This window comes from Arvicola amphibius, chromosome 5 (genome assembly GCF_903992535.2).
Source record: "Arvicola amphibius chromosome 5, mArvAmp1.2, whole genome shotgun sequence".
Lineage (NCBI taxonomy): Eukaryota > Metazoa > Chordata > Mammalia > Rodentia > Cricetidae > Arvicola > Arvicola amphibius.
The window spans coordinates 50,371,888-50,384,132 of record NC_052051.1 but is presented as its reverse complement, the minus strand read 5'-3'; the positions used below and the strand labels follow the sequence as shown (position 1 = coordinate 50,384,132).

The window sequence follows — 12,245 nt, the reverse complement described above, 5'->3', positions numbered from 1 at the left end:
TCATGGTGAAAAAAAATTCTGTTTGTGATAGGCTGCATGCCATGGGCTTTGGAATCCCTGGGGAGAGCAGTTTAAGGGTCATATTCAAGTTTCACATTGTAAATATGATTCATCATTTAGTAGCTTACGTGCTCGGTGTGTTAAGAAGCAGATGTGAAAGACGGCAGGTCCCACACTGCAAATGCATTTCTGAGTTAACAGTGCCAGTACGAGTATGGATGTGTACACACACACACACACACACACACACACACACGCACGCACGCACGCACGCACGCACACCAACTCTTACTGATGAGCTGTTTCCATGACAGACTTTGGCAAACAGAGGGGAAACTGAGCCATAAGGAAAACGAGCAAACAAAAGCACTGTACTGAAACACTCTTCAATAGCATGAAGGGAATAGTACACGCGTGCCAAGAACATCTCTCTCTGTACAAATGTTCTGTATTTTTCACAAGTTTGCCCCAGACAGAAAGTCCAGTTTTCAGAAAAAATGGAAGCAAAGCAAAGCAATGAAATTCAAATTCAGGCTGACGCCGCTGCCTCTGCAGCCCCATGGGCTCTCTGTCATGAAGACTCGCACAGGTCCTTCGTGCATGGCCCCTTGAAGAGCAAGGGTGGGCTGCAAGCAGACTCCACAGCAGGGCTCTGCCTAGCCCAGAAATCTGTCACCTGGGCATGGGTGTGCTGTGACCTCTTCCGTAGCCTCCCCCAGCCATCATACAGAGAGAGTCCGTGCCACCCATACAAAAATGCCTGCCTTTCTGCCTCCCAGACACGGTCCGTTCCAAGGGTCCTGGTCCCACGGGGCTAACATACCGGGAATCTCTAGAACGAGGGGTTGAGGAAGTGAATGTGGCAGCCCAAATGCAAGGGCTACTTGGGTTTCTTAATTTGGGTCAAAATTTGAGCCAAAACGATTAACTGGAGTGAACACCCACAGAGTTTCCGCAGGCTGACTGCCAGTGGAGGAGAAGCCGTGATAAGACAGCCGGAGGAAATGACTGGCTGTTGGTGCAGAAGCGCATGCCTCTGAGACCTGCCAGGACCAGTTCTCATGTGAAAGGAACAGAGACCCTGGGACGTGGATTTATCCAGAAATCTAGCTATTGCCACAATTCTCACTGTATCCACTGGTAAAGTGAGCATATGTGAGGCCAGGTAGGTTCTTAAAATTGAACCTGTGAAAGCCGAGACCCACTTGGGTGGCATCCTGAAATGGCCTTATCTTCTTCCAATTACAGTTACTTAGCATGAGCCCCAGAGGTCACAGGAAAGCTGTGACCCCACCCACTTCAGTCAGAGACAGAGGAGCTGCGTCCTAGGTTTCAAGCAAATGTGCATTCTCTCTTCATGAACTCAAAACATTCCCCTCTGCAGTATCCACAGTTTGGACAAAGCTTAAGAAGAAGAAAAAAATGAAGCCCTTAGCATCTGTGTGGGCTGGGAATGTGAGTCAGTGGGTGGATTCTTAGCACTGCCGATGTGATTGGGAGAAGAAAACATGTTTATTTGTTAAAATGGAAACAATCAGTAATGACAAGTGAGCTGGAATAGCTAGACTGAGCTGTAATGGAGCCCAGAGGGGGATTTTCGTTCTCATGAAACCAAGTCCCTTCTTAGGAAACAGCGTATGTGTTCTTAATAATTGCTTCCCAGGGTACTTATTTAAAAATCCTATCTAAACAAGCAGGGTGTACGTGCGTGGTGTGTGTGTGTGTGTATGTGTGTGTGTAAGGACACAGTTGAAACGTCTCTTTTTGCTGTTATTTGTAGTGCGTCTTGCTTATCCAATTAGGTAAGATAAGTATCTCCGTTTATATTAGTTGTCTGGGACATTATAAACACTTGTCTTTAACACAACCGTCACCAAGGTGACCTGATGGCATTCAAAGCTGTGACTAACACTGATTTGAAACCAGCCTGAAAGAGCTGTAGTTATGTGGGACTGAAAAAGACATTTTGGCTGATTTTTAGAAACTTGTTTTGAAGTGTGTGAGGCTCCGTGCCAGTTCCTGTCTGTGTAAGTCATTTCCGGTCCAGTGTGATACCCTTGGCTGTTACTAGCAGGGTCATTCACAGAGGATCTTTTTCTTCTTGCCCTAAAGCAGCCCCCTCCTCCCATAGGCCACTGCCAAGTCCTCGGTCCAAGGGGATTGTTTGGTTAAGGCAGAGGACCCGGGTGATTTGCTCAAGCTCACAAACCAGTAGAAGAACCCAGAACAAAAATCCAGCATTCTACTCTTTCAGATGTGAATCTCATGAGCCATGCTACCATGATATCGCCAACCTAAACGTCATTCTGTGCGCAGTTGGAAAGGATAGGGAGGTACTGGCCCTTTGGAGAAGACAGGATTTCTCTCAGTCCTTCTCTTTCTAGGGTTTACTAAAAGGTGATCGCTGTACCGGGACACTGGCACTGACTCAACCAGTGCACAGTAAGTACTTCCTGTCCCCCATAGTCTCAGCATCTCTGCAAATTCAATTATAAAAACAAGCCTTTCTACACATAAAGTAAACATTTCCCTTTAAGAAATGAATTTCGCGTATGCGTGGCAAACAGTTATACCGAAGTTTTGGTAGACTTCAGGTTGCCTCTACATGCCGTGTCTGAAATGGCGGTAAGTTCCTGAACATGGTATCCTTTTTATGCAACCACAGTGTGGACATAACCTTTCTTCAGGGTAAAGGACACAAACTGCAGTTAGAACCCAGTTAGAAGGACTCTGGAAAATGGAGCTGTACACTCTCTTTCCCTGGAGGCAATGAACACTGTCCCAGAGACTTGGTCTCTTTGGAATCATCATGGGCATCTGCTTGGACTTCAGTGAGCTTTGCTTTTCCCTTGATGCATTACAATGCAGCATAGAACGAGTCTTCCTTCCTCGTCATGCTGCCACACCTCCGTCCCTTAGCAAGTCTTAGATTGACACTGGCAGCTGATTATAAAAGTTGAACCCGAGAATCATTTGTACCTGAGTGTCTCTATGGGATGAGTGGAAGCATCCTGCCATTTGCCAGAAAGGACCCTTAGCCAGGCTTTCTATGAAAAGCAATAGAGGCCGCGAAAAAGCATTTCAGTGTTATGACGCTTTCAATGGCTTGGGCAGACTGACAGTTCTGAATCATCAATAATATTACTGGTGTTAGCAAGATTAACAGTTAACAGAGCCACTTTATTAACTGATACATATATTTAGATGCTTTCTTGAAATACATTGATATAATTAAGAGAAGGATCCACACATTCTCAAACTACCAATATGCCAATGTTAATGTTTAAGTCATAAAGGCTTGCCAAGCAGCATTTAGAATTTAAGTCCAGCCCACTACTTATTAAATGTTTGTTGGTTTGTTTTTTAAAGTTAGTTTTCCCTAAGGGAGTCTTGCTGGGGAAAAAAAAACCTATTCTCTTTTTTTCTAATTTAGTTAGCTTTATTTTATATGCATTGGCATCCCCTGGAACTGGAGTTACAGACAGTTGTGAGCTGTCATGTGGGTGTTGGGAATTGAATCTGGGTCCTCTGGAAGAACAGCCAGTGCTCTTACCCACTGGGTTATCTCTCTCCATCTCTCCAGCCCCTAAATTTTTATTTTTACAGTTACCTATTTCAAACTCACTATGTTCTCCGTGATGTTTTAAATTAGGTTATGTGCCAATAATAGGTAACTTTAATATAAATTATTATAGTAAAAATGCTCTGTCTGCCACTCCATGTGCTTAATGTCATCATTGCAAGTTTGAAAACAACTAAACATGTATAAAACCGCATTGTGGCACAGAGCGGCTCCTTGCATTTGGCAGTGAATTGTATAGTCTCCTAGGAATACCATGAAAGGCCTTCTTCAGCTGCAGATAAAAAACAAGGAGACTGTGAATGGCTTAATTCTCTTGCAACATCAGCTAAGTCACACGAATAAAGGCTTGTTTAGGGGAAAAGGCTAACGCGTCTCTAGCTTGAGGAGTGGAAGGGCTCGTAAGAGCAGATGGAATACAGGGCTCTTTCTTTAGAAGACAATTTTGGTTGTAAGATGCAGAGCTGGCGAGGAAGATTATCAAAAGGTTCTGCTCTGATACAGGGTGTGAGTGTTCAGTAACTAGCCTGGTTGCTAATGCGACCCGAAAGTATGATTCTTAACCTATAAAAACCGTATCCTTAGTCATGTTAACTCATCCGACGCCACAGAGCTTTATTTTCACAGGCAGAACAGGCTTCAGCTGGGGTCTAGTAAAGCATGAAAAGTTTCAAAAGGCACAGAAGCTAAATTAATGAAGTATGGCGCACAAAACACCTACAACGCAGTTAAAATGCTAAGTTTAGGAACTTGCGTCGAGCTGCAGTTATGATGGCTTCTTAGCGCGCTCACATTTTCGACTGGTATGGAAAAGGAGGCGTACCTGTACAGCCCGTTTTTCCTTTTTTCCCTGAATAGCCCATATCACAGTGGCAGATAAACGAGCCCTTAGTGTTCTCACAGGTCCCGCTGAGGCAGATATTCGGATTCAGGTCACATTCATTGACATCTGAAAGACAGAGACACAGTTCATAAATCCAAGTTTCTGCTGTGATGGACGCTTTCTCCCCGAGACAAAAGAACTGTGGCAGAAAGTTAAGAAATAGTGAGAGGCTTTCGCTAAAACATCCTGGAAAGCAAATGGTCTAAAATAGCATATTTAAATGCTTTATCTCCGAAAAACACATAAGAAAGTCCATGTACGCTGGTATTATGTTAGCGCTGGCTAATTGTGTAACCTGGCTCTATGCTTCCTGTGATGAGGGGTCAGGTGGTCAGTATATGCACTGGCTCCTGCTGACCAGAAGCTTGCTCATGTGATGGCTTTTCTTGGAGCTAACATTCTCTGTGGTAAGATAACGGATTCTGTGTGATGCCTGCCACTTAGCTTCCACATTTAAGAAAGAAAGGGCAGAAGGAATGGAGAGAGAGCACCGCCGTTCTTCCAGAGGATCAGGGTTCGAGTCCCGGCACCCACGTCAGCTTACAGCTGTCTGTAACTCCAGTCCTAAGTGATTCAAGGCACCTTTATGGCCTCTGCTGGCACAGGGCATGAATATGGTACACATACAGACATGCCAGCAAAATATCCATCCATGTAATGTGTGCCCGCGGCTCATCCTGGGCTCCTACTTCTGACCAAGAGGGAGTGGTCTTCTCACCAGAAACAACTTAAAAAATAATTAAAAAGTGGACAACAGATAGACAAAAATGCTTTTCTAGGCTCTGAACAACAAAAATATAATGATTCCCCAGATAAAAAAATAAATTAAGTGGGTTCTAGGTTATTCTCAGATCACTGAGGAATAAACTGTAGACCTGGGCCTACGGCAGATGATACCACATAGAACCAGATGGCATCACGAACCCAGCTAAAAGTCAGGAAAGAGCACAGAGAGGGCACCAGTGACCCACGGATGACTTCTGCAGGTATTCAGGGCAGTGGTACGCCACTCGCCCCAAGACACAAACCATCCAGGCTGGGGGAGGCACTGTCCATGCAGTCCAGCAATCCCCAGCCTTCACAGAAGCCCTACAGTGATGCCCCTTCCCCAGAGCGAAATCAGAAAACCTGACGCTTGACAGGGACCCTATGAGAGTCCCACAAGGGTCTTGCTCAGTAATGCCTCAAATAAAACACTTCTAGACTAACTGCTGCTTAAAAGCGGGACTTTAAAAAGGCTCAGCCTAGTTCCAGATAACAATTGCATTTTCTTTTTTTATACTTTATTTTTATTTTATATGCATGGATATTTTGTCTGCATGTACGTCTGAGTGAGGATGTCGGTTTCCCTAGAATCAAAGTTACAGATTGTTGTTAGCTGCCAAGTGGGTACTGGGAATTGAATCCAGGTCCTCTGGAAGAGCAGTCAGTGCTCTTAACCACTAAGCCATCTCTCCAGCCCCATAACTGCATTCTCAAAGTTCAACAATACTTCTAGAACACAGAAAGTGCCAGCATTTCCCAAGGAAAAACAACTGGTTTACAATAAAGTTTTCAGGCAGGAGAGGAAGCAGGGACTATGAACATGATCTTTGCATGATTTCACAATACCCGCGACTGAGCAAGTGAGTCAGCCGATGACGCCTGCTTTCTTACCTACACAAGTCTTCATGTCTTCAGACGCCATGAACCCATCATAGCACAGACACCTGTACTCTCCAGGTATGTTTGTACACTGACCACCATCACAGATATTGGGGTTATCTTCACACTCATCAATGTCTAAAGAGAAGAAAATCAACAACCGCGTGTCACAGACATTGATATTGGCTCTATGACCCAGTGAAGAGGCAGTAACTGTCCCAACTTAAAGAAATTCAGCCCACGTGGAGAAGATGGACACCTCCTTAGCTTTGTATAAATCACCCCATCAGGTCGTCCTGTGATCAGAGGAGCCAGTCAATCTCAAAGTCTCAGTATTTGATCTAAGGACACAACGGCCCCCCACGCTGGTCCAAAACACTAGCAATAAAAATTTAAACATGTGACTTTGGAATTCAACATGATGGCGAATCATATTTTATCATTGTCCAGTTATAAATAGTTCCTTTGACATTTACTGTGGACAGTCAAATTTACATAAAGGTAGGTCTGGGGGGTCGGGGAAGGTGTTAAAGGTCAAACAAAATCACTGTGGTTTCTAAGTCTGGATGCTCTTTTTAACCAGAGCCAAAACTCAAAGGCTGAGTCAGCCACTCTACTTTTTAATCTCTCCTTGGCTTCCTGGCTCTCCCAGCGTAAGATAGGAAGGCGGGAGTGTAAATTAGGAGAGAGGCTCTCAGACTTCAGCATCCATCCAAACGCACGGAGCACCAAGATGGCCCAGGACTCCTTTCAGTTCAGTCGATTTGGATGGAGCCTGAGGTTTTAAACCACTCAGAACTGCACCAAAATAGTTTCAAGAGCCAACTGTTTGACGAATAAAATGCTTTCTGTTCCATTTATCCCAGTGCTATTACTTCCTTTCATATACTCTCAACTACAGTTTCTAAATGAAGAGCCACTGCCAAGTGTCTTGCTGAAAGACACACAACTAACATATGCAAACAGACAAAGACTTGAACCCAAGGTGGTTAGATTCCAAAGCCCAGGCCCTGAGCAACTCCACTTGGGAGACTGTCACTGAGAGGCAGAATCAGAGAGCAAAGCTTCTCACCTGTGCACGATCTCTGATCTGGCATCAGTGCGAACCCTGGCTGACAGCTGCACTCGTAGCTGCCTTCAGAGTTGGTGCAGAAGGTCTCACAGCCACCATTCATTATGCTGCATTCATCGATGTCTGCGAGGGGTGGGAACAACATTAGAATGCTTGTTACCTCCCAAGCTCTTGCTGAGATTTAACGACTGCCATAGAAGTATTAAGGGATGGGACTTTGCAGAGGCAATTAAGCCACGGGGACTCCATCCTCTGGGTGGCACTGGTGCCAGCATAAAATGGGTGAATCTGGCCACTTCTGTTTTCTCTTTTCTTTCACACATTTTGGCACAGCAAAAAGACCCGTGCCCGATGCCAGCATTTTGCTGTTGCTTCCCAGCCTCCAGAGCTATGAGGGAATGAATTTCTATCCCTATAAACTAGCCAGTCTCAGGTATTCTGGTACAGCACATAAAAACTGATTGAGACACCTTTTGTGTTTACAGTTGTGGCGATCTTCTTGGTCATCGATTCAGTTATAAACTTGAATTACGGCTTGATGGGCTACGGTTCTGATTCTTTGCAAGAACCTAAATTGAAGTTTTGAGTTGTCCTTGGCTAGATTTCAAAAGAATCTGTGCTGATTTATGGTTTTGGGTGGAAACCATCGGAGCCTTGGCAGTTCCACACGGTGTACATCCCAAGCCAGGCCTACACTGGCAGTTCCACACGGTGTACATCCCAAGCCAGGCCTACACTGGCAGCATTCAAGCAATTTCACTTTGACTTCGGGCATGATAAAGCCACAGGGCCTCCTACGTCACCCGCCACAGCAGGACTAAACCTACAGGGGACCAACCACAAAGCCAAATTCTGGTCCCACAAAAACCCATACTTAAGGGGTGCCAGACACGGCCTCTATTTCGGGGGAAGATATGAACATTCCACGACCTTCTTGCCAACGGTCACTCTTTGAAATATTTAGATGATCTCTCCCATGTGGGGCAGAGGCCGCACCTCGTGCCTGTCTGTGTCTTCCACGGCACTTGACACCCTTAGCTCATCTTGGTGTCACCTATCACTGGCCGATTTGCTTTGACGTGCCTATGCCTTGTTCATTATTCGGAAGCATACATCAGACTGCCTATCTTTCATTCATCTCCCTCATTGAAGAGGAAAGTCAGAGGCAAGTATCGTGAGCGGCTATGGGGTTTGCAGTGAAACCGGAAAGATGAAGCGAAAGCATCTACCTATGATAGCGGAACTGGGGGCGTTTTACAAAGAGAGGAAAGAAATAGGAAGCTAGAACTTACCAACACAGAAGAGCCTATCCGGAGACGAGTGATAACCCGGGTTACAGGCACACTGATACTTCCCTATGAGGTTCACACAACGGCCATTGGGACAGAGGTTTGCGCTCAGTTCACACTCGTTGATGTCTGTTTAGAAACAAAAGAGCGACACAGAAATGTAAGTGTCTGAATGTGGCAGAGAGACGGGTCAAACAACCGACCTCACACCGTGGGCTGAAGAGTTCTTCCTTACCAACGCACGCGGAGATGTTTGGGGACAGTTGGTGACCAGGAGGGCATTCACAGCGATAACTTCCCTCTGTGTTGTGGCAAACGCCTCCTCGGCACAGGAGAGGATTTCTCTGGCATTCATCAATATCTGTAATGGAAAAGACCCCATGTTGAAGATGCTGGTGCCCTGTTCTCCTTCACTGGTGCCCTGTTCTTCCTCCATTACCAGGACAGCCCCTTTTCTAACCCTCAGTTGCGGGGAGTCCTGGCTACTGATGGCTTCTCAGCTCCCTTCTGAGAGAACGGCTGTCCACTTCACCCAGAAATGTCTGTAAGATGAGCGGTCACAACGCTTTTCCACAGTCATTTTAGCCAGTCATTGATTGATTGGCTCGGAAATCAAAAGCCTTGACCTTGTCTCACACTGGGGCCGTTCTTACCTCCAGAGCTCCCTGTAGGACCCGAAAGTGCTGCCATGCAACCTGACTCTGTACTACCCTGCTTCTCTGCCATTTTGAGGGGTTCCTCCCTCAAAACATTCCCCCCAAACTCATCACAAAACAAAGCACAAAAAACCCACAAAATTCAAACCAATACCCAAGTCCACCCCTCTTTTGTGTAGAAATCTCATCTCTGACTTTGTTCATGGGGAACCTGACCTAAAGCAGCTTCGTCAACACTGTCTTCTAGAACTGTCAGACAGATACCCTGAGATGGGACTCCTCCTATAGCTTACATCAGAATTGTCCTCAATTCATTCTATCAGGTGTGGAAATCGCTCAGGGTCCACAATTTCCACTGGAATCTTAGCCATGATTTTTTTAGCCCCACCCCCACCCCGTGTCTTCCTATGAGTCTCCCTCTGCCACAGACTGCCCTCCCTAGTTAGACGGTTGGACAGCAGGAATTGCCTGGGACACTATGATCCCTCTGAGGAATCCAGTCTTCCCGAAGGCCTGTGCTTCCTGCGCTGGCTAAAGCAGTACAAACTCACCCATGCAGTTCTTCATCATCATGAATCCACTCTCATAGCCCTCGTCACACTTGCATTCGAAGTCGCCTGGGGTGTTCACACACTGGCCTCGGCCGCAGAGGTCAGGAGATATGCGGCACTCATCAATGTCTGCAAGCAAAACAGCGGGCAGCGACAAGGACGGTGGGGAGGAGCTTACAACGTGAAACCACACAGGGAAGAGAGCAGCCACGCAGGAAGAGCGCAGCCACGCAGGGAAGGGGCGTAGCCACGCAGAGAAGAGGGAGTTTGGAAAGACTCCTCCCCTACCACCCCTGGAGACCCGCACACTGACCTGTGCAGTTCCTCTCTTCAGAGTCCAGAGCAAAGCCGCTGTCGCACCTGCACTTGAAGCTGCCGATGGTGTTTCTGCACTTGCCATGGGTACAGAGGCTTGGTATCATCTTGCACTCATTGATATCTTTAGGAAAAGAAAAAAATGCAAGGAAGAGAAGCCTATGAGCAACCAGTTGGGACATCTCAGGGGTCCATACTTTAAATCCAGGAGGTTGGAGGGCCTTGCTTAAGGTCTTGGCAAAATTCAACTAAACCAATGTGTGATAATCCAGGGGCTAGTACTTCGTAAACATCCCTAGTCATTCTGACTTCTGCGTTTTAAGAGAACACTGCTATGAAAGGTAGGTGTGCTGATTGGGACTTCTAGCAGCCTGGTCACTTACTGGAACACAGCAAGCACTTGGTAATCATGGACCAATAAATGCCCGAATGGCAAATACAGCATCTGCCACAGCCACTCACCCTCTTACCATTACCACTACAGCCACCACAATCACCCAGCCAGCCACCCACCATGGCCACCACACCCACCACAGCCACCATGGCCACCACAATCAACCCAGCCAGCCACCAGAGCCACCACAGCCATCACAGCCTCCACAGCCACCACAGGCACCGCGGCCACCACACCTACCACGGCCACCACAGCCACCACGGCCCCTCGTCCACTACAACCATCATGGCAGCAGAAAAGGCTCTTATTTGATTCTTCGAGACTTTCTTAAATACAACTTAAAATGACTGAGAATTTAAAGATGTCGTTTATAGTTTAAATTGTTCACAAATAATCCATACTACTTTAATTTTCTCAGCATTATGTATCATTGTCATAATTTTAAGAGCTTCTTATATATAAGAAGGTGATATATATATGAAACATGTGACCCAGGTTTTCTCCTACTGGAGCCTTTTCAAAAGCAAGAAACAGAATTTCATTTCTGCATAATGCCGTGGCAGTGAGAACTGGAGGACTAAATTAAGGCCCTCAAGTCCCTCACAGAGGCAGACTGTTGCGGCTTGCGGGTCGCATGCTTCTGAATTTATTTAGGAGAAGTTTGAGGTGGTCATCTAGAAACTGCCTCTCTGGACAGGACAGCTTTAATGATCACAATCTCATAGAATAACAGATGAAAAGAGGAAGAGGAGGAGGGAGAGAAGAAAGGGACAGAGAGAAGAAAAAAGGGGGAAAACCTTCCGTTTTCATACAAAGACAATTATTCAGTTCTTATGAACTTAGTTCCCATTTTTCTGATTTGATTCAGTCATGGAGAATATGATAGGGAGATCTCAGACTTTCAAAGCCCAACACGAGAGACAGCAGGCCACACTGCGCAAGCTCTCCATTGAGAAAATCGGAATTCTTGTAAACTGGGGCTGGGGCACAGCTCCCAGGGAGAGAACATGCCGTGTAGACACAAAGACCTGAGTTTGAATCCCAAGCATCCACATAATGAAGCCAGGGATGGCCCTGTGGGTCTTTCAGCCCTGCGCTGGGGACAGAGCGTAGGGATATGAAGACCCAGGGGGCTTGCTGGACAACTAGCTAAAAGTGGTGAGCTTCAGGCTCAGTAAGGGGCACTGCCCCAAGAAATAAGATAGAGGAAGACATCTATTTTAGGCTCTGTCCTTCATACGCATGTGCGCACACACACACACACACACACACACACACACACACACACACACCACCACCACCATCATCAACAACAACACAAACACCACCAACACCAACTGCACCAACACCAACACCACCTCCTGAATAATCAGAACTCTTGGTAATATTTTCTTTTCATATACTAAAGTAAACAATCACCATACCATTGTCCATTGAAGTTAACCTAGCCTCAGAATTAAAGTTGTAACCCTTATTTTAACATGGACTTCCGATTATGGCATGACAGAAAGTAGCATCTGAAACACAATGAACTACAGTGCATTCTCACACCGCCACTAGCAACAGGAACACAAATGGGGGACAAAAGGTCAAATCACACCGGTTGGGCAGGTGGCACCTGACATCCCTTTAGTTCTCAACTGGGATGCTATTAAGGAGTTATTTTACTAGTTAATGGACAGAAGAGGTAAGAGACCTCAGGAAGTTTTGAGAAGTAGGGACTGGAGGGAGCTTACCACTGACAGAGGGGGGAGGGGAGAAAAGTAGCGTAGCGAGGAGGAGGAGGAGGAGGAGGAGGAGGAGGAGGAGGAGGAGGAGGAGGAGGAGGAGGAAGGCAGGGAAAGAGCTAGAGGTAGGAGGG

General features: G+C 46.2%; 1 protein-coding gene across 1 annotated transcript in view; it reads right to left on the bottom strand.

Moving 5' to 3' along the window:
* The window catches only part of Fbn1 (fibrillin 1), a 205,486-nt gene that overhangs the window by 57,096 nt on the left and 136,145 nt on the right, over positions 1-12,245 (bottom strand). Inside the window, exons 26-32 of the mRNA XM_038330599.2 lie at positions 9,989-10,114; positions 9,676-9,804; positions 8,704-8,829; positions 8,472-8,597; positions 7,180-7,302; positions 6,120-6,245; positions 4,404-4,529 (exon numbers count right to left, since the gene is read on the bottom strand). Of these exons, the coding sequence (XP_038186527.1) occupies positions 4,404-4,529; positions 6,120-6,245; positions 7,180-7,302; positions 8,472-8,597; positions 8,704-8,829; positions 9,676-9,804; positions 9,989-10,114 (882 nt within the window). The remainder of the gene's footprint in view (positions 1-4,403; positions 4,530-6,119; positions 6,246-7,179; positions 7,303-8,471; positions 8,598-8,703; positions 8,830-9,675; positions 9,805-9,988; positions 10,115-12,245) is intronic.